Source organism: Saccopteryx bilineata, chromosome 4, assembly GCF_036850765.1.
Source record: "Saccopteryx bilineata isolate mSacBil1 chromosome 4, mSacBil1_pri_phased_curated, whole genome shotgun sequence".
Lineage (NCBI taxonomy): Eukaryota > Metazoa > Chordata > Mammalia > Chiroptera > Emballonuridae > Saccopteryx > Saccopteryx bilineata.
Genome location: NC_089493.1, coordinates 183,955,205 through 183,979,488, shown reverse-complemented (window position 1 = coordinate 183,979,488; position 24,284 = coordinate 183,955,205). Strand labels below are relative to the sequence as shown.

The following is a 24,284-nucleotide window of genomic DNA, read 5'->3' as shown; positions in this document are numbered from 1 at the left end:
CTAGCATTGTCCCAGCAAAGCACTCTGGGAAATGTTGGTAGTCAATAGGAAGCCATTCTGGTGCAGTGGGAAACGTTCCATTCCTGCTCCTCCGCGCTGTGGGGCATTGAGCAAGTCACTCCCCCATTTGCACTACTCCTGTCTTTTAAAAGCTAATGTTTACCGAGAGCTTCCGAGCGGTCCGCTTGAATGATCCCTTACCAGCCAGCACCCCATGACAGCGGCTACAGGGGGTCATCTGCCGGCCGCACTGTTGGCATGGGGGGCACTCCACAGCAAGCAGGGCCCCGCCCAGCCCTGGAGTAATTGAAGCAGATTTTCTGGTGACCTAAGAGTTTAAATTTTAGCAAATTCCCCAAATGATTCCCATGCTCGCAAAAGGTTGAAGCTTGCTGATTTACCGGGGACTCTATGGCCCTCTAAAATTTTACTGTTGACAAGAGCTGAGGCCCAGAGAGAAGTAACACGCTCTGTCACCCAGCAAGCAAGTGCCAAACCTGGATTTAAACCCAGGTCTTTTTATTTTATTTTATTTTTATTTTTTATTTTTTGAGAAAGAGTTTCCAAACTTCTGCGCAGAATCAAACTGATATTTTATTCTTCAACAAAGCAGCAGCGTGGCAGTGAGGTTTGATGTTTTTTTCCTATGTTCCTAAATTCATCGTTTTCTTTTCGTAACTCAGCCTGCAGCCTGCCTTTGGTCCAGCGTAGTCGCTTCCGCAGCCCTCCCTCGCCCGCAGATCCCAGAGCTGGGGTCGCCGAGTGTGCAGTGGGGTGGACAGCTGTTTGACGAGGCTGTGTCAGATGAACAGAAGTTCTCCTAACGAGAACTGGGCCGGCAGAGCGGATGGTGCGCTTGGCATATCCTCACTTGGGTAATTCGCCGCGTAATTGGCTAAGTGCACGGAAGCCATCAGCCCACAGCTGCACGAGGGATCCCTGGCCCAGGCGGAGTTTACGGTCCCTTCGCCAGCTCAGTCTCCCCGAGGGTTCAGCTGGTACCTTGGTGGTGATTAATTCAGCATTTCAAAAAGGGAGCATAAAAAATGGCCAATTAACTCCTCCACCCCTTTACTGTGTAGCGAACGAAGACTTAGTTTAGCACACTCGGAGAACTACCCAAGGTTCGTGGGAAATGTCGTTAAAAAAGAAATTTTTAGTCGTTGACTTTGAGAACTTTACAATCCACAAGATCATTTAAACCAGTGCTTCTCAACCTTGAACATGCATGAAAGCCACCTGGGGCCTTGTTACTGTGCAGATCCTAATTCTGTGGGTCCGAGGTGAGGCTTGAGGTCCTGCATTTCTAACCAGTTTCCCGGTGATGTCAAAGCTGCTGACCCGTAGACCACGCCGACCAGCACAATGTCACCAGGGAACAAAAATAAATTACACCTTGAATACCACCCTTGAATGACTAGCGGTTGCCTTGACAACTAGACTGAGACTTCTGTAGTTGACTTGGTCCAGGGGTTGAGTTCACAGTGCCTCGACCAGGCTTAAGAATAGGAAACTTCACCTCAATATTTTCTCTCATTGTTTTCATTTTTAATTAATACTATCTTTAAATCTTTTACAATTTTTTTAGTTTGTTTTTTTAGTGTTTTTGTTGTATTTTTATTTTTTTATTGTTTTGTGATGTAATGGACATAGCAATACTAGTTTCGGGTGTACAATATAACGGTGCAAGTTAGTATATATTACAAAATGATCACCACAATCAACTCAGTGGACATACATCATCACACACACAATTACAGTTGTTTCTTGTGATGTTTCGTTTTTACGCGCAGAAACTGAAGCCCGGAAATGTCAGCGATTTGCTCAGGATGATGTGAGCCAGTTAGCGGTGGAGTGGGGCTTACTTACTAAAGCTGCAACAGAAACCTCGATCTCTCTCTTTGGGTTCCACACTTTAATCACAGGTTGCACATGAAGCTCTTTTAAAATAATCTTTTCCTCAGTTCTATAATCAGCAGAACCAGCCACAGAGTCCAATTTGGATTCAAGAAGCCAGGACACTCAGCCTAGGTCAGCGTCTGAGAAGTTCTGCAACTTTGGGGAAGGAATTTCTCTGGGCCTTAGTTTTACTGTTCACGAGACGGGGAATTCCACACCTGGTCTTTCACATTCATGCTGATGGCTGTAGAAAGCGGCAAGATAAAGGATAATGAGAGCCATTTGCCAAATCCTAAGTGACTTAAATAAAGGGAGGACATTTTCATTAAAATTGCTGCAGGATAACATGAAGCTTTTCCACAAGATGATTGATCTTGAAAAGAAAAAAATATATTTTTATAATTCTAAATTATACATGACCTTATCATTATCCCAGGTTGAATTTTATCTGAAACAATTAAAAATTACTATTCTGGCCTGACCAGGTGATGGCGCAGTGGATAGAGCATCGGCCTGGGACACACAGAAGACCCAAGTTCAAAATGCCAAGGTCACTGACTTGAGCCCGGGCTCACCAGCTTGAGCCCAAAGGTCACTGGCTTGAAGCCCAACGTTGCTAGCTTGAGCTCACAGTTGCTGGCTTGAGCAAGGGGTCACTGGCTGGGCTGGAGCCCCCCAGTCAGAGCACCTATGAGAAAGCAATCAATGAGCAACTAAAGTGCCACAAATAACGAGTGATGCTTCTCATCTCTCTCCTTCCTGTCTGACCCTATCTGTCCTTCTCTCTGTCTCTGTCGCTCTTGCTAAAACAAAAAAACAAACCTATTCTGAATTGCATTAATGAGGTCCTTCTAATTTCCCACCCATCTGTAATGGACCTGGCCTAGGCCAGTGATCAGCAAACCATGGCTCGTGAGCCACATGCAGCTTGGCCCTTGAGTGTGGCTCCTCCACAAAATACCATGTGTGGGTGCTACCTTGATAAGGAATGTACCTACCTATATAGTTTAAGTTTTAAAAATTTGGCTTTCAAAAGAAATTTTAATCATTGTACTGTTGATATTTGGTTCTGTGGACTAATGAGTCTGCCGACCACTGGCCTAGGCAAAGCATTCTCAGAGGCTGAGGAGAGGGGGGGCTCTCTCAAGCAATTCAGCCAGTATCTTGTCAATGATACTTATTCTGTGATGAATGGTCACCGGTGGCAACAAGGCTCTGTGTTTTCTCATTCATATTCAGGTATGTTAATTTAAAGATTAGCATTAGAAAGGAAACATTTTCTTTCTTTTCATTGGTTCAGTTCACTTACACCTCCCATCTCTGAACCAGTCTATAGCAAGGGGGTGGGGGAGGTACAAAATTAGTTGAGAGCAGCCAGGTTCCTGTCTGGAAGAGGGGCTGTTGTTACAATGGGTAGGAGAGGTTGAACTGCAACACCCACTGCATGGGGCTAACTGGGAAATATAAAGAATTAGCTTTCCCTGCTTCTGGAAGTCAGTTACTCTCATAGCAGTGGTTACTTTTGTTACACACTTAATTGTATGCCAGGCATGGCAGTAGGCTCCTTAAGCAACTTGTCTCAATCTTAAAACACACCTTTATATAATGTAGCTTCATTTTACTGAGGAGGTGAGGTAAGTTCGTTGAAGAAACAAAGACTCAGTGAAGCTATGGAAAGTTGCCCCAGATCACTCAGGTAATAAGTAGAAAAGCTAGAATTTAAGGCCAATTCTAAAACTCTTGTCTTTGAGACTTAATTAGTCCTGACTGAGAAACTCAGTTGGAGTGTCATCCCAATGCAACAAAGTTGCTCATTCGATCCCCAGTTAGGGCACATATGCGAAGCAACAAATAAATGTACAATTAAATGGAACAACAACAAAAAAGTCAATGTTTTTCTCTCTCTCTCTCTCTCTTTCTCTCCCTCCTCCTTTTCCTTCCTCTCTCTCTAAAATCAATACATTATTAAAAAGACTTAATTAACTGCATAGATGTTCTTATCTACACTGGAATTTAAAATGCTGCTGCACAAAGATTATCTACAAAATGTAATTTCACATCATCATTATCATCATAATGAAACTTTCTTTATAGATGCATTTAATTTGGAGAAAGAAAGACAATTTCCCGTAAATAAGTGAAGTGGGAAATAAATCTGCAAACCGAGCTTTGCTGCTGGGTACAAGCTCTCCGTTTTTAAACTTGAACACATTCTGTTGGCAAATAACAAAGCAGAACCTTCTGAGTCTCTTCTTGCCTCTGTCCACTATAAGGATAAAGAACCAGGCAAGACACCCCCCCTCCCCAGGGAAGCCTCCGGAAGAAACTATTCTCAGGCTTATGAATGATGAGTTCTTAGCTTTAGATACTTTCCTGGAAAACCAGATGATTCACACAGCCTAGAAAGTGGAGGACACCCCCTGCCACGCGGTTGTAGCGAAGGGAAGCACATCTGTATTGATGCATTCTTGTTGCCTAAAGAGGAAGTAAACAGCTGCTGGGTCACCCTCTCTCACCATAGCCACAGCTGTTTCTGATGGGAACTGGTTTACCATTCCAGTCCTCTCCTGATCCTAATATAGGACAAGTTCCGTTCCTTCACCTGCTTGCTTCCATAGTAATAAAAGGTATTGTTCCTGGAGTGTGTCGTGTAGGGCAGTGGTCCTCAACCCCCCGGGCCGCGGACCGGTACCAGTCCGTGGACCATTTGGTACCAGTCCACAGAGAAAGAATAAATAACTTACATTATTTCTGTTTTATTTATATTTAAGTCTGAACGATGTTTTATTTTTTTAAAATGACCAGATTCCCTCTGTTACATCCATCTAAGACTCACGCTTGACGCTTGTCTTGGTCACGTGATACATTTATCCGTCCCACCCTAAAGGCGGGTCCGTGAAAATATTTTCTGACATTAAACCGGTCCATGGCCCAAAAAATGTTGGGGACCACTGGTGTAGGGCACTGTTTTACGTGTCTTGTATCAATTATCTCATTTAATGTCACAACAACCCAATAAGGCAGATACTGTTATACAGATTTGACAGTTGAGGAAACTGAAGCTCGGAAAGGGTTAAATATTTCTCCCAAGATCACCAACCTTAGTGACCTTGCCTTGGACCCTTTCTGCTTCCCACCTGGCCTCTGAGCCTGCTGTAGCCTCAGCCCAAAATAAGGTGGTTGTTTACTGGTTTACCCTGCAACATTCTACAGTCTAGAAGTAAAGATTTTAGATGTTGTGGTGTCCTGCTTTCAAAATCTAACCTCTTATTTCACCAAATGGCTCTTCCTAAAATGATCACACATACTATATGTTAGGTCTTTGGTGGTTGCATCTGTATACTGAACATATACAGACTTGTTTTTCTTGTTATTATTCCCTATGGAGTACAACAACTCTCTATATACAGTGTGTCCGTAAAGTCATTGTGCACTTTTGGCCAGTCACAGGAAAGCAACAAAAGACAATAGAAATGTGAAATCTGTATCAAATAAAAGGAAAACTCTCCCAGTTTCATACCTATTCAGTGCAGTTCGATGTGGGCTCACACACCGATTTTTTAGGGTTCCTTAAGTAGCTATCCCGTATAGCCTCTACAGACTCGTCACTGACTGATGGCCTACCAGAACAGGGTTTCTCCACCAAACTGCCGGTTTCCTTCAACTGCTTATCCCACCTAGTAATGTTATTCCTTTGTGGTGGCACTTCGTTATAAATGCGCTGATATTCACGTTGCACTTTGGTCACAGATTCGAATTTAGCGAGCCACAGAACACACTGAACTTTCCTCTGTACCGGCCAAATCTCGACTGGCATGGCTGTGGGCTGCTCCGCTGAGTACATGGTGTTACGTTATCATCTGCGCATGCGCACATGCTGCCACATCATCCTACAGAAACTGGGAGGGTTTTCCTTTTATTTGGTGCAGATTTCACATTTCTATCATCTTTTGTTGCTTTCCTGTGACTGGTCAAAAGTGCACCATGACTTTATGGACACACTGTATTATTTACATTTGTAGTTGGTATGAAAAGTAATCTAGAAGTGATTTAAAGTAGATGGGAGCATGTGCATAGATGATATGCAGTTACTACACCATGTTGTATAAGGGGCTCAAGCATCCACACAAATTTTGGTATCTGAGGGGGAGGGGCTCCTAGAACCAATTCCCTGTGGATACAGAGGAATGACTCTACTTTTAAGCTTGTACCCACTGTATACAACAAAGACAAGATAACTGATGCTTGGGGCAGTGCTACTATAACAAATATAAATGGCAAATAATTAAAACAACAAAAGGATTTGTCTCCAGACAAGTTCTTTATAGAACATTATTGCTACTGGGTAGTATGCCTCTGTTTGAATAGGATCAGGGAATTTCTCACATTTGTTCCATCACATACCACAATTGAAAGTAGAAGAATCCTTATTCACCTTTACTTATATATGTTGCATCTTTCAGACCTCATCTCAAATGTTCCTTCCATTGGAACATTTGATTCTATTTTCACTACATCAGTTCTCCTGACATATGTTCTCACTGCCCTTATTTTCATTTATAATTATGTATTATTTCTATAGGTATTTGCTTAAAATGTGTCTTGCCTTTAGGATGTGGTCTCTGTGAGGGCAAGGAACATGGTTAACAGAGACTCAAAAGGTAGCTGTTGAATTAGCAGATAATACCATTAACCAGTATTTAGTGGATATGTATACTACAGTTTTCAATTACTTTCAATCTGAGGATGGTCGAACCTGCGGATGTAGAACCCGCAGGTATGGAAGGCCGACTGTATGCACTTTGTTATTCTGACTGGATCATTTTTTATAATCACTGCTGGTTCACTTTTCATCAGGGCAATTTTTTAAGCACAGCCACTAGACCCAGTGCTCATCAGTGCCAAACGTGTGTGTAAACTCCCGCTCACAGGATTCAGCGATCAGCGTGAGTCTGTGAGCCCTCTCCATGCACCCCACCTGTCCTCTCTAGAGGTCCGTTTCAGCAGCACCCTCCTGCCCCCTGCCAGTCACGAGCCAACCTAGATTCTGCGTCCACAGAAGCGAAGGTCCCTGGCTGCGCTCCCTCCCTCTCTGTGGAGTGGAGTGTGCTGCTTCTTTCTGTTAATGTTCACGGGAGTCCTGTCCATATGGTCTGCATTTGGTCAGCTTTCTGGCTTCTTAGTCAAATTAAATGAAAAACAATAGGAGGCGGTGGGCAAGGCTCTGTTAAAGCAGTGTGTCTCCGGTACACGCAAGGGGACCTGACTGTGGTCTAGATGCGGTTTTTGAAGTCAGTGGACTGAGAAATTCTGGGTTTTTTAAGTCAGCATTTTTTCAGAACTGTCCGATTTTGAGATGCATTAAACTGTTACCTGAAGAGGACAGAAACCAAACGTTGGCGTCTTCGCTTTTAGCTGAAAGCTAGAAGCAAATTGTCATTTTCCTCTGATCCAGAACTGAGGTCACGGGTGATATTCTGTGTGTTCAAATTAGCCGTCCTCATGAGCTTTTACGACAAGCTGGGGGGTCCGTTTCAAAACCCAGGACCAAGAGAACACCGGGAGTCCCTTAAAGACCGGGGATGGGGGTGTCACAACCTTCAAGTCCGTCAATGCCAGGAAGCCTTAACATTTGATGTAATGAACCATCACATTTAGTACTCACTGTTCTGGGAAGATTACGAGGAGGAGGGGTGCGTGACTTGAAAAGCCACCCCTTCTGGCTCTTATCAGTGTGCGCTGTCCTCACCCTTGACCATATGGGTAAGCCCCAGGGGAACACTGTCGCTGGCCTCCTGCGCGTGGCTACCCACTCTTCCCCTCCGCCCCCTCGCACATTACAAACACTTGACTGGAACATTTCCAGCCTTGCAGGGAGAAACCTCTATGTCCAAAACAAATGTCCTCTATGGCATTATTTAAAAACGAATTCAGAGATTATAAATGACTAGCTACATGGTATGCATAAAAATCTTCAGCAAGCCATGGCCCATGCTGCTTTGAATTGTGTGAACCAGCAAATGAAAAGATTAGATCAATATTCTCCATTTAGCTTGGGACTTGAGTCAATAATTCAGATGAAAATGGAACTACAACCAACATTCACCTCTCAGGATTTGATCCCCAGCTGTTAAAATTTCACTGGCTTTTATATCAGAATTGGGGACCCACATTGTCTTATCCAACCCTCTGAAATGTGTCAAAATATAATAGAACTTTGGGCTTAGATAAACCTGGCTCCCTTCCAGACATCCTGAGGATCTGTAATAATTTAAAGCAAGTCCCTCTTTTGGGTGATAGAAATATCCATAAAATTAATAGATTGTAAATATAGTCCCTTCACTTTTCTTTCTTCATGGGGATCCCAATCTCTTATGTGTTCCCCATACAATTAAAATGACTCCTGACTTTAAACTTGAATTTAAACTATCAGTAGGAAAAAAAAATTTTTTTAAGTAAAAAAAGGAAACCACTAGTTTGTACTTTATTAAGTTAAGAGGAGAAAACCAGAAAGAAGTCTCTCAACCTTCTAAATAAATGAGTCCCTTTGTCATATATTTTATTAATTGCTCTGTATTATTATTAAATACTGAAGAGCAATTTGAATGCACTCTCCCCCGCATTTAACATTCTCACTTAGATCTCAGTCCTGATATTATTTTTTAAAAATCGGTAATCTTTAGTTCCCTATTATTCTTAATGAATTCCACATAAAGTAAGGCGGATAGAAAGGCATCATTTTCCAAGAGAAATGAATTTGCTCCTGTGAGTGTAAAAAAATAAATAAATAAGGACAAGGTTAAGCTACAAAAGAAAATGAACAAGGCTACTTAGGAAGTTCATGCGCAGAGAGGTGCTGCAGACGGGGCCGCAGCAAGTTCCCGCAGGCGGGGAACGCCAGCGCTGGTGCTGGATCGGACTCAGGACTCTCCAGGGAGCTGAAAGACTGCAAGGTGTTTGCCAGGTGGACTTGCCCTATTCATCACTCCTATGTCACCCCATACATTTTTAATTGAGTTTATTGGGGTGACGCTGGTTAACCGAACCACACAGGTCTCGGGTGCTCCATCCTATGACACATCTTCTGTACACTGGACTGTGTGTTCAGCACCCCAAGTCATGCCTCCATCCATCACCATGTAACCCCCTGCACCCTCCTTCACCTCCCTGCCCCCAGTCCCCAGCAATCAGGACACGACTGGTCCATATCCATGGATCTTTCTCTTTTTTCCTTTGTCCTTTTTTGCTCAATGTCTCCACCCTTTCACGTGTGTGTGTGTGTGTGTGTGTGTGTGTGTGTGTGTGTGTATTAAGTGATCAGTAATTGTACATTAAGTGGAACTGACAGGTAAATTTTTTCTAAATTAAATCTAAAAAATTGGATGCAACGGGCTGAATGCTTAGATACACGTGATTTTGACCACAGTTAAGTCATGCTTAAAAATTTGGATTCAAATGTCCTCCAGGCAGGCCTGTGTTTTTTCATTGACTTCAATACCGGTCTACCTTTTTCCCACTTTCCGTTAGATCTCCATAGCCTGGTTGGGTCACGGGACCCTGTAACCCTCCCAGTAACTCCTGTAAGCGAGTTTTATTTTGAGTACTACTCTGTACCCACGTTAGTGGTCAGCATTAGGGAGAAATAGCAACAGGGTGTAGTCCCCGCCCAGTGAGCTCATATATAGCAAGAAGGTTCAGCTGGTGAGGGAGTTAGCAAACACTCCCCTAAATCCACCTAGATTTTCTGGATGAAGGACAGACACCAAGGCTCAGAGTAAACCCGGATTAGGGCCAGCCCTCATCTTTGTGTTCCTGTTCCTTCACTCTGCCTGTGGTTGTCAGAGGGGCCGGGACTTGGAGGGGAAGGACACAGGGGTGTCTCTTCACTGGCCAGGTCAAGCTTCCTGAGTGCTTCTCACTGCCAATCCTGTATTAACCACAGCCTTTAGAAAGCCCTTCCCTTCCGTGGCCCTTTGGAGAGAAAACCTTACTCTTTTTCTTTCTGCTTCTGAGATCTAACTCTTACTTCCTCTAGAAACATCCCTGTCACTAGAACAGTATCTCAAAACCTCACCAAGCTCCTTTGATTCACCCGCTGGGCCGCATGGGCTTGTCTGTGTGTGTCTGAAGCAGATTATGTACTTTTTTCCCTTGCGATGACTAATGAAGTAGGGTCACGCAGGTCACTCACCCATCATGAATGAATTCACTAATTTGACTCCTTAATAGGAAATCATTTTACTGAGGGAACCTTGAGACATGTACTCGTGTGATCTACCCGTGAGAACTGAAAATTTGAAAATCAAAACAACAACAACTAGATTGTTTATAGCTGGGAGCCGCCAGGGTCCACTGCGTGGGTATTTCACCCTGTAGTGAGCATATTCAGTAGGAAGAGTGGAAGGTTTGAATCCGCAAGAATAAATTTAAATTATTGTTCTACCAATTAATTAGCTGCTGGCTCCCCATGAACTTCTAGATTTTGATGGAAAGGGCTTTTTACAAAATGCTAATAGTACTAACTCCATCCTCCTAAGATGGTTGGGAGATTTCAAGCACTTTCCAATAACATAAGAGGAACAACAACAACAAAAAAAGACATTGAAAATCATCTCAGCCGCCCATTTTTTTTTCTATTGGTTTTTATTAAAAATGATCATCTTCCCACAACCACCTGGGCATGTGAACCATGTTCTCCTCTATTTACCTTCCAGTTCTGAGCTCCATATTTGGTTACCATTTCTGCATTTACTTTGGTGAAGGGACTGGAAAAGTCAGAGTTTGTGGCCTTCTCTTACTCCCGAGAATCCCCATGTGATATTCTCGCGAGGTGAACTTTCTTTCACCTTTCAGAATACCCAGTGCAGGCTGGGTGCTTTCAGAGAGTTTTTTTTTCTTTGGAAAGAACGCTTTGGGTATTCCCAGGTGGTGAGCAGTTCAGTGCCTTAATGTTTCAAGCTACTCAGGTCCCAGTGTCATTTCACGGAAGATAAAACCAGGTCTCCCACCCACACAGTTGTCATGGTAACAGGAAATTGCAGCGTTAAGATTTCTTGGGTTTTTGGCGTTTCTCACTCTCCTTTTGATGATATGAGTGGTGAACCAAGATTTAAAGACAGCCACATTCTTGCTTCCCAAGGTAAGCCTGTGACGCTGCCGTGTCACCGAAGGCTGCGATTGGCTTTTCTGTGTATGACTATAGGATAAGGCCATCCCTCCAGAGCACAGCCCTGTCACCAGGGAAGGTGCAGGAAAGGACGCAATGCCCCGGAAACCAGACTTGGCATTAACAAATTATTCTATACAAATAAGGCTCTCCCTTCATTGTTCAATGCAGTATCTTTTAAGCAAAATAGTACTCTATTAACCAAGCATTTTTCTTTTCTCATTGGGAAAAATATTAGGCTGGGAAATAGGAAGAAAAGAAACCCTCTCGATCCCAATGTGTAAGGTGAATGTGCCATTGTTAGAACCATCAGTGCATGGGTCGGTCCGGGGAATAAGGCAAGTCCGCAGAGAGGTTCATCATCTACCCCATAGGACAGCTGATTCAGTGGGTGTGCAAACCGCCCTCATTCACAGACGGTCCTTTGTAGGAAGCTCACCCATCCCTCCCACACTTCCATTTCAGCCCGGGAAGACCTGCAGTGATGTTTACCTACAGGAAGCTCATCAACCGTATCTATTCCAGACGTCCTGCAAGGTGAACATACTTACTCTTCTTTTAGGCATAGCTGTTTACTGTGTTCCCCCCTGCCCAGAAACTGTATATATTATACCGCATTCATAGAATATCATAGTGATCGACTCAGCGTAGCGCTTCTGTTTCCCAGCTTCTTCAGTTAGTCTCCCCAAACCCTGTTCTTATAGTTGAAGAAGCCTAGATTCAGAGGGATTAAGTCACTTCTCCCCAAATCAAACCCCCCCACACACACACACATGCTCATACACACTCACACACACATACACACACAGAATTAAGAACTCTAGTCTTTTGATTTCAGATCCAATATTCGCTCTGGGGGCTGTTACTGCCCTGGGGACAAGTAGCAATGCTATTTTTTTCACCAGTGTAGCTACGATACTTGGCACAGTACAGTGCTAGACACAAGTGGTGCTCAATATAGAGATTTTTTTTTAAGTTTATGAATGAAAAAATCAATAATACAACTTTAGGAATTATCTGGCAAGTTTAGAATTTCATAGGTAGTAAAACAAACTCACCAAAATTACACGAATTTTTCAAGAATCATTTGTTGTCAACTTAGAATATGTTTCCCTTAATAATACTCTGCTGCTGCTATTATTTTATGTGTATTGCTGATTTATGCTTTTACCCCAATCAAGTCTGGTGTATACGTTCATAAACTTTCTTATTACAGTTGCTCAGTAGAAAAGCAGATATCCTGGTTCTGAGAGAAGGAGAGTCTTCTGAGTATCAGCACGCATAGTGGCCAAAGAAATGTTGCTAAACAGCTATTTCTTAGGTAGTTAACATAACAGTGCACACGCCAGAGCAGAACAGAATGAGCATGCTGTCGGAAGTAACAGGGGAGGTAGATTCCCATTGCCTTCAGTTTCACTCTTCTTCAATGTTGAGAAGTCCCAGTTTGCTCCTCCCAAGCTTTGGATGATAATGACCAAGGTTTGAGTTCCAGCTCAACCATATAATAAAGATATGACTTTGGGAAGTTTGGTGACTGGCTTCACTTATAACCCAAGGGGGAAAAAAATTCATTTCAAAGGTTGGTTTTAAGGCTCTAGTGAATTATTTTCTGCAAAGTACTAACCCATAGTATGCAAACTTAAATATTTCTGTCCTCTGTGGGGCTATCAAACACATTATTAGGCCTTTACCTGGCCCTTTTGTGACAGAAGTGTTTGAATATTTATTGCGCTTAATTCCAAATCTTATACAATTTTTAAATTATTTTTAAGAGTATATTTGTTTAATGTTTCCATTAAGCAAAATACTACCATAAACCAATCATACAGAATGTCTGATTGGGTGGCAGAGATTAATTGTTCAATTATTATGTCCCAATGAATTTTATAGCTTCTATTTCTCAGAAGATTTTAGATTTGAATTTATAATACAGGGCCATTAAATTACATTTGAGAGCTAATTGATAGTATATAATCTCAGCAACATTCTTTTTGCCTTCTGCATAATTAATGAAGCTCAGAGTATTTTTATCTTCCAATTAAGTGTTTGGTTATATTCCTTGCCTCCATATATATATCAGCAGTACCTATCATTGGCCATTTTTCTTTTAGTTTTTTAATTCCAAAATTTTTAGTGGAAATTGGTATATCCTGATTCTCCACCAAAATAAATATAATCTGTTATATCTAGTAATGTGTTGGGGCTACATTTTACTATGTGTAGCCACTGAGGCCTCTTAAAAGCAAGACATACAAATCTTCCCTTGGGACTCATGATGTCAGTATTCATCCTTTACCTTTAGCTTGGCCAAGAAGAGATCAGCCAGGAGAGAAAAGGGTCACCCTATGTGCACAGCAGCCTTAATTCTATTCCCTGGGCTTAGAATTTGACTCAGCCCAGCCAGCTCTGGGCTGACTCTCTTCTCCTTGAGTCCCACCTCCTTCCTCTCCCTCCCAAGTCGGCCCCTCACCCCTCACTCACTCACCAGCCCTCCACCCACTGTCTGCCCAGCTGTCTCTTTCAAGTTCCTTATTGTTCCGAGTTCTGTTGCATTTTGACAAGTCACACGTTGCCTGCATTTATATTGTTCAACACTCTTCCTTTACCTTATTCATCCTGGCACTACAAATTTGACATGACATCTTGTGATAGTGGGTGTGAAGAAGCATCAATTAAATGAAGTTATACAAAAATGTTTCTGGCTTATGTAGTAAGTGCTTAAGAAATATTACCTACTGTTTTTAGTTCTAGTTCTTACGAATTCATCTGCTATTGTGAGCACTGAAATTCAGTAATTAATTCCCTAATATTATTTTATATCTAGAACAGCTTCATGTTTTGTGTTAGTTTCAAGACTATCCATTCTTTAAAGGGTATCATGCCTTCTATTTCTCTGCATCTCCTAAGTAGAAATAATGAAAATTGAATGAGTGACAGTCTGTTACATCATTACATCATTATAGCAATCTTCTAGGGTTAGATTACCATACCATTTGATAGATGAAGAAATCGAAATTCACATAGCTTATAGTGGCAGAACCACAATTCAACTTTAGATTATGTAACCACAAATCAGTTCTCTTCACTACTATGATAAATACAAAGTCGACCCTTGACCCACAGGGGGGGTTAGGGGCACCGACCCTAGCACAGTTGAGAATCCATGCCTAACTTTTGACTCTCCCCAAAACTTCAGTTGCCTTTTAGTAACTTAGGGAGATTTATTCCAGGACCCCCTGCAGATACCTAAATCTGATGCTTAGTCCCCTACAAAATGGCATAGATCAATGCATGCAGCTGACCCTCCACATCTTACAGACTCTCAACCTCAGACTGAAAATAGTAGGGGTATTTACTGGGGAAAAAAATCCATGTATCAGTGGTTGACACGCAGTTAGAACCCGTATTATTTAAGTGTCAATTGTTACTAAGCTATATATCATAGCGCCCTTAAGTAAAAAAAAAAAAAAAAAAAAAAACCTCAATAAAGTCTTACGTTTTGATTGTCTTATTTGCCGCTTCTCCCTGGCAGATGGACCCCCATGAGAACATCTTACTGAGCACGCTCGAGATAAAAAATGAAATGGCCACATCTGAGGCTGTGATGGGACTTGGAGACCCCAGGAGCACCATGCTGGCTTACGACGCCTCCAGCATCCAGTACCGGAAACCCGGGCTGCCCAGGCACAGTTTCGGCCGTAACGCCCTGGAGCGGCACGTGGCGCAGAAGAAGAGCCGCCTGCGGAGACGCGCCTCCCAACTGAAAATCACCATCCCCGACTTGACTGATGTGAACGCCATAGATCGGTGGTCCCGCATATTCTTCCCGGTGGTTTTTTCCTTCTTCAACATCGTCTATTGGCTCTACTATGTGAACTAAAACATAGCCCCTCGCGGGAAGCAAGGACTAGATTCCTCCTCAAACCAGATGTACAGCCTGACTTAGGACTTGGAAAATGCATCAATCCAGGACACAAGTGATGCTAAAATACCTTAGTTGCTGGCCTATCCTGTGGTCCATTTCATACCATTTGGGTTGCTTCTGCTAAGAAAGGACTACACTCAGGTCCTTGTGGTTTTCCAGTTCAAGTGCGAGTGATTTGCACGGACACTGGCAAGACTGAGTCTGAGGGTTCCGTTTATCTGCTTAGTGTGCAGTTGGTTCGGAGGAGAATCATTTTAGAAGATGCTCTTAGAAGGCTCACTAGCGCTGTTAGTCATTTCACTGAGAACTGGTCATGTCCAGAGACTCCCATTTTCATTCCTAATGTCGGCATGCTACTGAGAGGGCACCATGCTGACACTACATTGCCCTCAATGCCACGTCAACACGCTTACAGAAGATAGTCTGTGCCTATCTTATTAAGGTAATAATGGTGCCATGGCAAGTTAACTCCCACGGATTCTAGCAGCTTCTCATGTAGTTCAGACGAGATACAGGGAGTCAAGGCAGCAATCCGGGAAACCATCTTGGCCAGTTGCAGATTGCTTGAGGGCAGGAGTCAACGGTGACATCTTCCATTTTGACATTTATAGAACAGGAGAATTCTAAATGTTATCATACATGGCGGCCAAAGAAGTTTTTCTAAAATGCTATTTCCTAGGTGGTTAAAAGAAGAGTTAAAACCCCAGAGCAGAGTGGGCAATCCAGAAATGACTGTTGTAACATTAGAGCAAGCAAGCATCGTGACCCTTATCAGCCTCTCACAGTGTCTGGTCTATACATGTTGTGATCACTGGCAAAAGATAGAACAAGAGATTTTTTTTTTCTAACCTCACAAGCTTTTGACAACATACTTACAGAGGCTTGCATATTTTGTCTAATGAAAGAGAGAAGTTAACCAAACTGGCATCATCTTAGACGTAGGTTGGATTGAGAGTCATTCGAATATCCAAACAGATATACAAAGTAGCAGACAGACCACATTTCTCACACAACGTCAGCTGTCTCTGCAACATTTTTCCCTGTAAGTTTATTTCTGACTTTAATAGGATATTTCCAAGGAAGGATTTGTTGATTTCTTTAAAAGATGCATAGTCCTTTCCAGCTTTTCTCGCTTTTGAAATTCTGATGATACTCTCAGAAGTCAGAAAAAGCAAGGTTTTGGAGAGAATGAGTAGACTCTGTTTTCCTTACGTGCACAGTGGATTTCACCTTGGTATTTTTCACAGCAAACAATGCTTCAGAGGTTCTGTGCACAAGTAGAGGTAGTGTATGGGTTTGTTAGGTTTGATTTTTTTTAAGGTTGCTCTCATGGTATGTGTTGCAATCTCCCTAATCAAAGAAAATGTGAAAAGGAGTGGAAAACAGGTTAACAACAAAGCCATGTTAAGTTGATGAAGGCTACGAACCTCAGTTGACACTGCAGAAAAATATCTAAGTGCTAATCAGGTAGGTACACTGTATCGTTTTTATTCAAGTTTGAAAATAAGTCTTTGTGCTTTTTTTTTTCTATACTCATCAGACATATCTGTTCACATATTGGACAGTAAGGTGAATAAGTTAATGTATTTATTTTATTTCTATCAATGGGAGGTCCATATTTTGCTTTTCATGGACAAAGTAGTGAATTGCTAAATTTTCCTTAAAGTTTGATTTGATTGAACTTTTTCTTGGAGGATAGCTGCTATTTCTATTTACAAAACAAAAACTGCTTATTTCCATAGTAAAATTTCTAACTGCATAGTAGCCAAGGCCAGTATCTGCCCCTGGATAAACTGTTATTCTTTTTTTTTCTTACTGATGATTTAGCAGCTTGGAATATGATGGGGTCTTACTACTCTTCTATTCCAAGTATTTGAGAAGAAAATAAAAAAGGTTTAGTTCAATACTTAGCTTTCTGACTTTGCCTCAAGATTGGGTGGTATTTTTCGCTTCCCACTGGCATCGGGGAGTGTGGCCCTTACTTTTTGACTATATACTTGAACACCTCTGAGCATGAGCTTTGGGCAGAATCCAACCACGGTTCCACCCATGGGCTCAGAGGAGAGATTCTTCAAGTTTCTCTAGGGGCGTGCTTTCTCCTAGGCAGTGATTTGGGGGCATCACATTAATGAAAGTGCCTGCCCTTTGTTGCCAGGGGTTCAAGTTTGAGTGGCATATATCAGGAAGGAGTATATCAATAACTCAGGTGCACCACTCCAAAAGGCCATTCCGGAACGGTTCTTTTAAAGACCACTCAGAGCCCAAGTCTAGAAGTGGGCTCTTATTTGCAATTATCGTAAAAGCCATAAAAAAAAAACCTTGATATTGTCACTTAACAAAAATTCGATAACCAGAAAGGTCAACAGAGTAATCTAGATCAGAGTGGAGAGAAGCAACCTCGCAGCGTGAGCATTGAAAGCATATAAGCAGGGATTCGTTGCCGCTCTCAGTGGTAAGAATAACCAAGAAAAGGAGAAAAGATGGGACCTTGGAGAAGATGCCCTAGAGTACAGTCCATGTCGACATTCAATAGCCACATAGTTAGAAATGACTGACTCATCCTGCCCAGAGGTAACTAACAGTAGATATAGAATTTATTATTAAAGTACATTTTTACTGTGGTGGAATTGGCTAGGGGTGGGGGAGGGGGAGGGGAGGGATGTTAGATCTCAAAAGTCCGCAAAGACTAGTCAGCTTGATATTCCAGTGGTTAAATTTTAGGACCACAAAAGTGTATTTTGGCAATTTCTGATATGCTGTTACTATCATTTTATACATATATGTATAGTGTGTCTTTTGATTTTGAAACAAACAGATAGCCAGCAATTAAGGTGTTTTTTCATCTTTGTGAAACTCATAGGCAAATTCTGACTCTAAAATGCACAGTCTAAATGAAATCTTTGATCTCAACCTGTATATATATATATTGTACATGACTGCTAGTAGGTATGAAATGCATTTTCAGAACTGAAACTCATGCAACATAATCATGTGTTTGCATAGGGAATGTTGTAATTCTTTCCACTGCGACTTACTAACGGTAAAAGATATAAGCCGTGCCATCTAGACCTTTTCTCATTTCTTCAAAAGCAGTGCTCAGTTAAAAACAATAACAATAATAACAATAATAATAAATGGTTTATGAACCAAAAGACTTTACCTTCTAGCATTAGGAAGAAGAAAAAACCTGTCAGCTTAAAAAAGCACAACACATAGAGGAAGTTCAGTGCAAAGCATCATGGGGAAATGAATCACGTTTCTTATAAGCAAGACCTGCATTAAATTGACAACTAGGACAGTTTTCATTTTCTATAGATAACTATATTCCAGGTTTATGATTACCTTCATGCTCAACAACAAAACACATCAAAGCAATCAACAAAAAAAACAGGTCATACAACAATCTACATGTATATATGCCCATGTAAACATACATACATATATATGCATTCTTATGTTGGAAAACAAAAGAAGGAATAAGCTAACATCTTTATTTCCTTCATGAAACCAATGTATGAGTATTTTTAATTTGGCAACCAACAAATCAACACACTGAAACAAGCGATACAGGGTACTGATCATTTCTCTATCAGCCAATCAATGCCTCCAGTTCTTATGAACCATTACACAATCGGACACTACAATAGTACTGTACCTCAGAACATCAGAAATTAACTAGTTCTCGCATTGCTGTCTATTTGCTTATTCCAGGAAACTAATAACATTGTCCATTGATGATTTAAAAACAAAAATGACTTAAGGAAACAGAAAATGATTTTTAAAAAAAAATCCTTCTAGGAGGAGAAAAAAAAAAGAAAACTAAACTCCACCATGTTGGTTAGGGCAAATACTCTCAACTGTAGCAATCACGCCATTTTGCTAAGTGTACAGAGTCCATGTAATGTGATCAACCATAACTTTCACTTGGTGTGTGTAAATATTAAAACAGATTTCTTAAATATTTTTAACTTCTAATTTGTATTTTATGGTAAGGCAACGTGCGAATTCTGTTTATGGCTTACGTGGATGTGTTATATAATATTATGTAAATAATTAAACATGCTGTAAATGAATAGCCAATAGACACAAATAATTGTTTAGTTTTTTTTTCTTAATTTTTATTTCTTTTTTACAAAGTACAGTTACTGCAGTGCCCCAACAGAGTAATTTAAACATCCTTTCACATAAGTGGTTTGGGATCCCAGATAGAAGGGTTTCAAGTTGCTATCTCTCTCTCTCTCTCTCTCTCTCTCTCTCTCTCTTTCTCTCTCTCTCTCTCTCTCTCTCTCTAACACACACACACACGCACACACACACACACACGTTCAAACACAATACTCTTTTCCTTGCTCATTCCCTCATTCCCACTCTTGCTCCCTTTATAGGAAACACACAGTGTTCATGTAGTGAATGTAACCAACCAGAGATAGCCTTAGAAATGGCAATTGAGAACAGCAGAAATGATCATTGACTACTTGAAAGATTTTTTTCTTATGTGTCAGAGTTCAAGAAACCAAAGGTTATAACTTAAATCTCAATTTTCAAAGAGTAAAGTTTATATCGATGGCACTACAGGAAATAAAATGCTTATTATTCATACCTGCTCCAGAAATTTGTTACACACTATACATCCTAGCAAACCATTAAAAAAGAAAAATAGCATTTTGTCCTTAGATTGCATTCTTCCTTTCAACCAAAGACTCCAGAATTGTTAAAAAACAAAAAAGGAAAGAAAAAAAGAAAAATGAGGGAAAATTAAAAAAAAAAGACATTGCTTCACACCAAAGGCCTAAAAAACATTTTCCAAGTACACTGGGAACATTGTAAAAAAAAAAAAAAAAATACTGAAGAGCCAACATTATACTAATTAAGATACTACCCTAAAGAAATCATTTAATGAGAAACAAGAAACATAAAAGCATCAGTTCTCTTAAATATCTGTCTTTTTTGGGGGGGATATTAAAGTAAAACATTTCTGTAGATATATGCAAATTTTTAAAATTTTAAATTGTATTTAGAATATTAACACAGTGACATTGATCAATAAGAGCCCATAGGTTCAAAATTTTCACATCAGATATTTATTTGCTTCAAGAAGTTCTTTTGTGATCAAAACAATTATGATCCAAGTGATGAAAAATGAAACTTTGTGTTTTTTAACTTTCAAAAGCAAATGCCTTTCTCCTGTCACATGCCCACTAATCTGATGCCCCTCCGTGTGTCCTTGCACCGTCTGAAGCAGGTGGACAGTCCTGTCAGCTTGTACCTGCCCTTTGCAGTACTTTCCAGAATTTGTGTTCAACCATGCTCATTTGTAACATAATTTAAAGCTGCAAATAATTTCAACTCCATAACATTTTCCTTATTTTTATTTGCACGGGTGTTTCAACAGTCTGTTATGAATATTGTCCCTGCGCAGTTCTGAATTGTCCTTTTATAAAAAGTGTTATTCTAGTTTCTTCACAATGTAGTGACTCTCAGCCTTACTAATTACCTTGTAGCCTTTCTTAATATGCACATAATGCACATTTTCCAATGGCTAGAAAATGCAAAACACAAGTGAATATCATTGCATCTATTTTCATGTCTTTCTAAAAACAGGACTACTAAAATCTCTGGGATACATGAGATAGTAACACATGAGGATTTCAACGAGTATCACATATGAATTATTTTCCTGAATTTAAACTTATTACAGTCAGTTTCAGCATGTAAATATATAATAATGTTGGCTAGTGTGTAATTCTTGAACTAAGAAATATAAATAAAACTTGAAAGGATGTGTGTGTGGTTTCATTGGGTCTAGAATTTTTTTTAATCAATTAGTATAAGTTAAGATTGTAGAGTGAAGGCTTTCGTGAAAAGCAATAGAAAGTTTTCAGACTTGAACTTGAGCTCTGACATCACATATTAGGTATGTGATTGTGCGGCTACTTAATCCATCTGGCTCTTAGTTTTCTTATCTGCAAAACAAAGATATAATTGTACATCCTTCAAAGGGCTGTTGTGAAGACAGAATGAAATAACCCTTAAGAAGTCCTTAACAGTACAAGACAGATGGTAAGTGGTATGTAAACAGTAAGTATCATTGTTGCTGTTGTTAAATATCATTACTAGATTAGCCAGTATGTATGTATGTGTGTGTGTGTATATATATATATATTTGTGATATATATATATATATCACAAATTCCATTATGATAGTGATTATTCAATGTTCTCAAAGGTTAGATATTTTATATTAAGGATAATTAAGAACTTGGCTTCACTTACGAAAACATGTGCTCATCATTTAAGATTCAACATATATCTGCTGAAGGCATTATGCTAAGTACTTTAAAAATTTAATACTCATTTCCTCCTTACCATATTGCTGAAAATAGAAGAAAGTCAAGATCAGAAAGAATAAGAATCTTGCCCATGAGACTGAAAAAACTTGGCCTGCTACCCAGGCCAGAATGACCCCCAATTCCTTGCAATTTTTTTTTCCACTTATCATTACCAGGCTTGTTTAATGCTCATTTATTTTGGTCATTTCTTGAGAAATATTTGCTGATAGCCACCATCTGGTAGGCCTTGTGCTAGGTTTGAAAAAATAGAGGCCTGACCTCCTGGATTACATGACAGCTCTCAAACGCATGGAAACCCTCCTGAGGCCAGTGAATTAGTTGGTGACAAGCCTAGTATTTTTCATTCTTCATGACTTTAGAATGTCCAAACAGCACGTCATTAGAAATCTGTTAGCTTGAGCGAGGCAACCTGTCAGGACAAAATTGTCCAATGAAGTCATGATGAACAGGAGCTATAGCTGCTGAGGACTGACACCACTGAGAAGACTCGCCTGCAGGATGAGTGACGACCCAGTTCTCCTCAAGCATACAGTGTAAATTGCAAATTGTGTAATCTCGAAATGTAAAACACATTTGCATTTGACATCCCTCCTGCTAAGTTGTCAGACGTTCTGTCCAGTGGAGAGAACGCACATGTGTTCGGATACATAAACGTATTCACGTAGCTAGAGCCCGTGAGTGTGTGCCCGTGAGCATGTGAGTACAAGCCACGTGGGTGGGGAGATGGTGAGAGGGCCAATAGGAAATGCTACCAGAGGTGGGGTTCATGATCTGTTACTCTTCTAGATATTTTCTCCACAAAATAGCTGATCGACTAGTAATGGGAAAATTCCCTCACTCCTGTATCTTGCTGTCCTCTGAAGCTTGCTCTAATTCTGAAATACCATAGGACATTTTTCATGCTGAATACTCCTTTAAGCCATGAAATCTACCTCCCAGTATAATACCAATTTCATAGGGGAAATTCTCATAGATGACAATAGGCACAATTAGTCCATAACCCTTGATTATTTTTAAATAGCAGCAAAATAATGTAAGTACGTTCTTGTCCCTAAAATCTCGGTGTCAGAGCATTGCCCAAATATGCAAGCGCTCTCACACCCTACCCACCGCGGCATCCCCCACCACGTGATCTCGAATCAAGGAATCATCTTGGAGTGACAAATCTTAGACAAGCCCCAGAACAATTAGGCTTCTGTGGCAGGTCCTCTAATCAATGTATTGATTTATGTGTTTTCTGGTCATTTCTATATGTGTCAAGTGGCTAGCCAAGGCGTTAGTATTTATTTTTATGTATATATATATTTTTTGCTTCAGAGATATTTATTGGAAAGAAAAGAGAAGACACTGGGACATACTCAGAGATGATGCATGGAGTCCCAACCATACTGAGGAAAATGAGTGTTTTTAAAAGTCAGGAGAGGGGGGGGAGGGGCAATTCCCCTGAGACTGGGAAGGAGAAAGGCAGCAGGTTCCATAGAAGCCGAGACAGACATGCACACTATTCAGTGGCATACCTCAGAGCAGATGTCACAAGGAAGCTTACGAGGCCAGCCCTAGGCACCGCCCAGGCATGCCTTCAAAGTGGCAGTTTTGTGACCGCAGCAAAAGAATCAACAGGCTGAAACATCTCAGTAGAAAAGAAATGTCTTTCCGGCACAGCTTCATTCCAGAAGTTAGACTCACCGTCACAGAGGAAACGGTTTTACTTTTGCCCCACCCTGTCTGCCTGTCTACACGGCCTCGGTCTAGCCATGTTGGAGGAACGACGTCTTTGAGAGTGAAGTTAGAAACGAGAGCAACATTTTTAAGGGGGGGGGGAGGATGGAGAAGTGTTTACTCCTACACTTTCATTTTTTTATAGTTTCGTTGTTTTTATTTTTAATGTTATTCTTAAAAGCTGAGAATGGCCAAATTCTAACTATTTTGATGTTTTCCTTAATTTATTTGGGCAAGAGCAAAGTTGTTTAAATAAGCAAAATGAGTGATAAACACATCTTCCAAAGGATTTTGAAAATTCGCTTTCTTCTTGCATGCTTGCTCTTTGAATATACTTAGATTTTTCTCTGTCTTCATTTAAACCCATTTTGAATTATAAAAGCAATACTTCTCAAGTTGGAAATTTATGTTGTTGTAATTTCTTTTTTTTTTTTTTTTTTTTTTTTTTTTTTTTTTTTTTTTGATTCTCAAAAGTAAGGCAATAGAGAAAGAGAAAACTTTACTGCAGTTAAGGCAATACAGAGAAAGAGCATGTTATGCACCATAATTGAACGACAAGATAACCTGGACTTGTTATCTTTGAATATATGTATCCTGATTTATTGATGTCACCCCATTAAAAAAATAAAATTATAAAAAAAAAAAAAAAAAGTAAGGCAATAGAGAAAGAGAAAACTTTACTGCAGTTAAGGCAATACAGAGAAAGAGCATGTTTCTCGGGTCATCTGGTCAACTGAACATGTTGAAAGCTGGTGAGTAGCCTGAACAAAGCTTCCCAAGAAATCTTGAGAGTTTCTAAATGGGCTGGCTAATCGGTGCTCCTGAAGGTTATGTGAGATTCACAGAAGGGTAATTTTAGGGTTCTTGGGACATCAATAATAGGAATGGCCCAGGGTGGAGCTCACATTTCTCATTCTCCGAGTAGACCAAGCCTTATAGAAAAAAAATGGAAGGACTCTTTCTTTACCTAGTGTTCTTAAAACACTGTTGGAGGGATCAAACACCCATCTGAGGTTGGCAACCTTTGAGAAGTGGCTTGCCAAATCTTTATTTATTCATTCCATTTCTCATTCCACTTGCAAGAATTCACTTGAACATTGAGAGGATCGTCTTCCTCTCTCTCTCTCTCTCTCTCTCTCTCTCTCTCTCTGTATATCTTTAAAACAAAACTATTGATGCCTACAAAGTACAAGATGATTCATAGATAAAAAAAACTTTTCAATAT

General features: G+C 40.5%; 1 protein-coding gene across 3 annotated transcripts in view; it reads left to right on the top strand.

Moving 5' to 3' along the window:
• The window catches only part of GABRB2 (gamma-aminobutyric acid type A receptor subunit beta2), a 218,759-nt gene extending 197,987 nt beyond the window's left edge, over window positions 1-20,772 (top strand). For 2 of the 3 annotated variants that reach the window (XM_066273197.1, XM_066273198.1), the window contains 2 exons: window positions 11,531-11,602; window positions 14,598-20,772. In XM_066273197.1, the coding sequence (XP_066129294.1) occupies window positions 11,531-11,602; window positions 14,598-14,945 (420 nt within the window). In that variant the 3' untranslated portion in view covers window positions 14,946-20,772. The remainder of the gene's footprint in view (window positions 1-11,530; window positions 11,603-14,597) is intronic. The other variant, XM_066273199.1, reaches the window with a different exon arrangement.
• The last annotated feature ends 3,512 nt before the right edge of the window (window positions 20,773-24,284 follow it).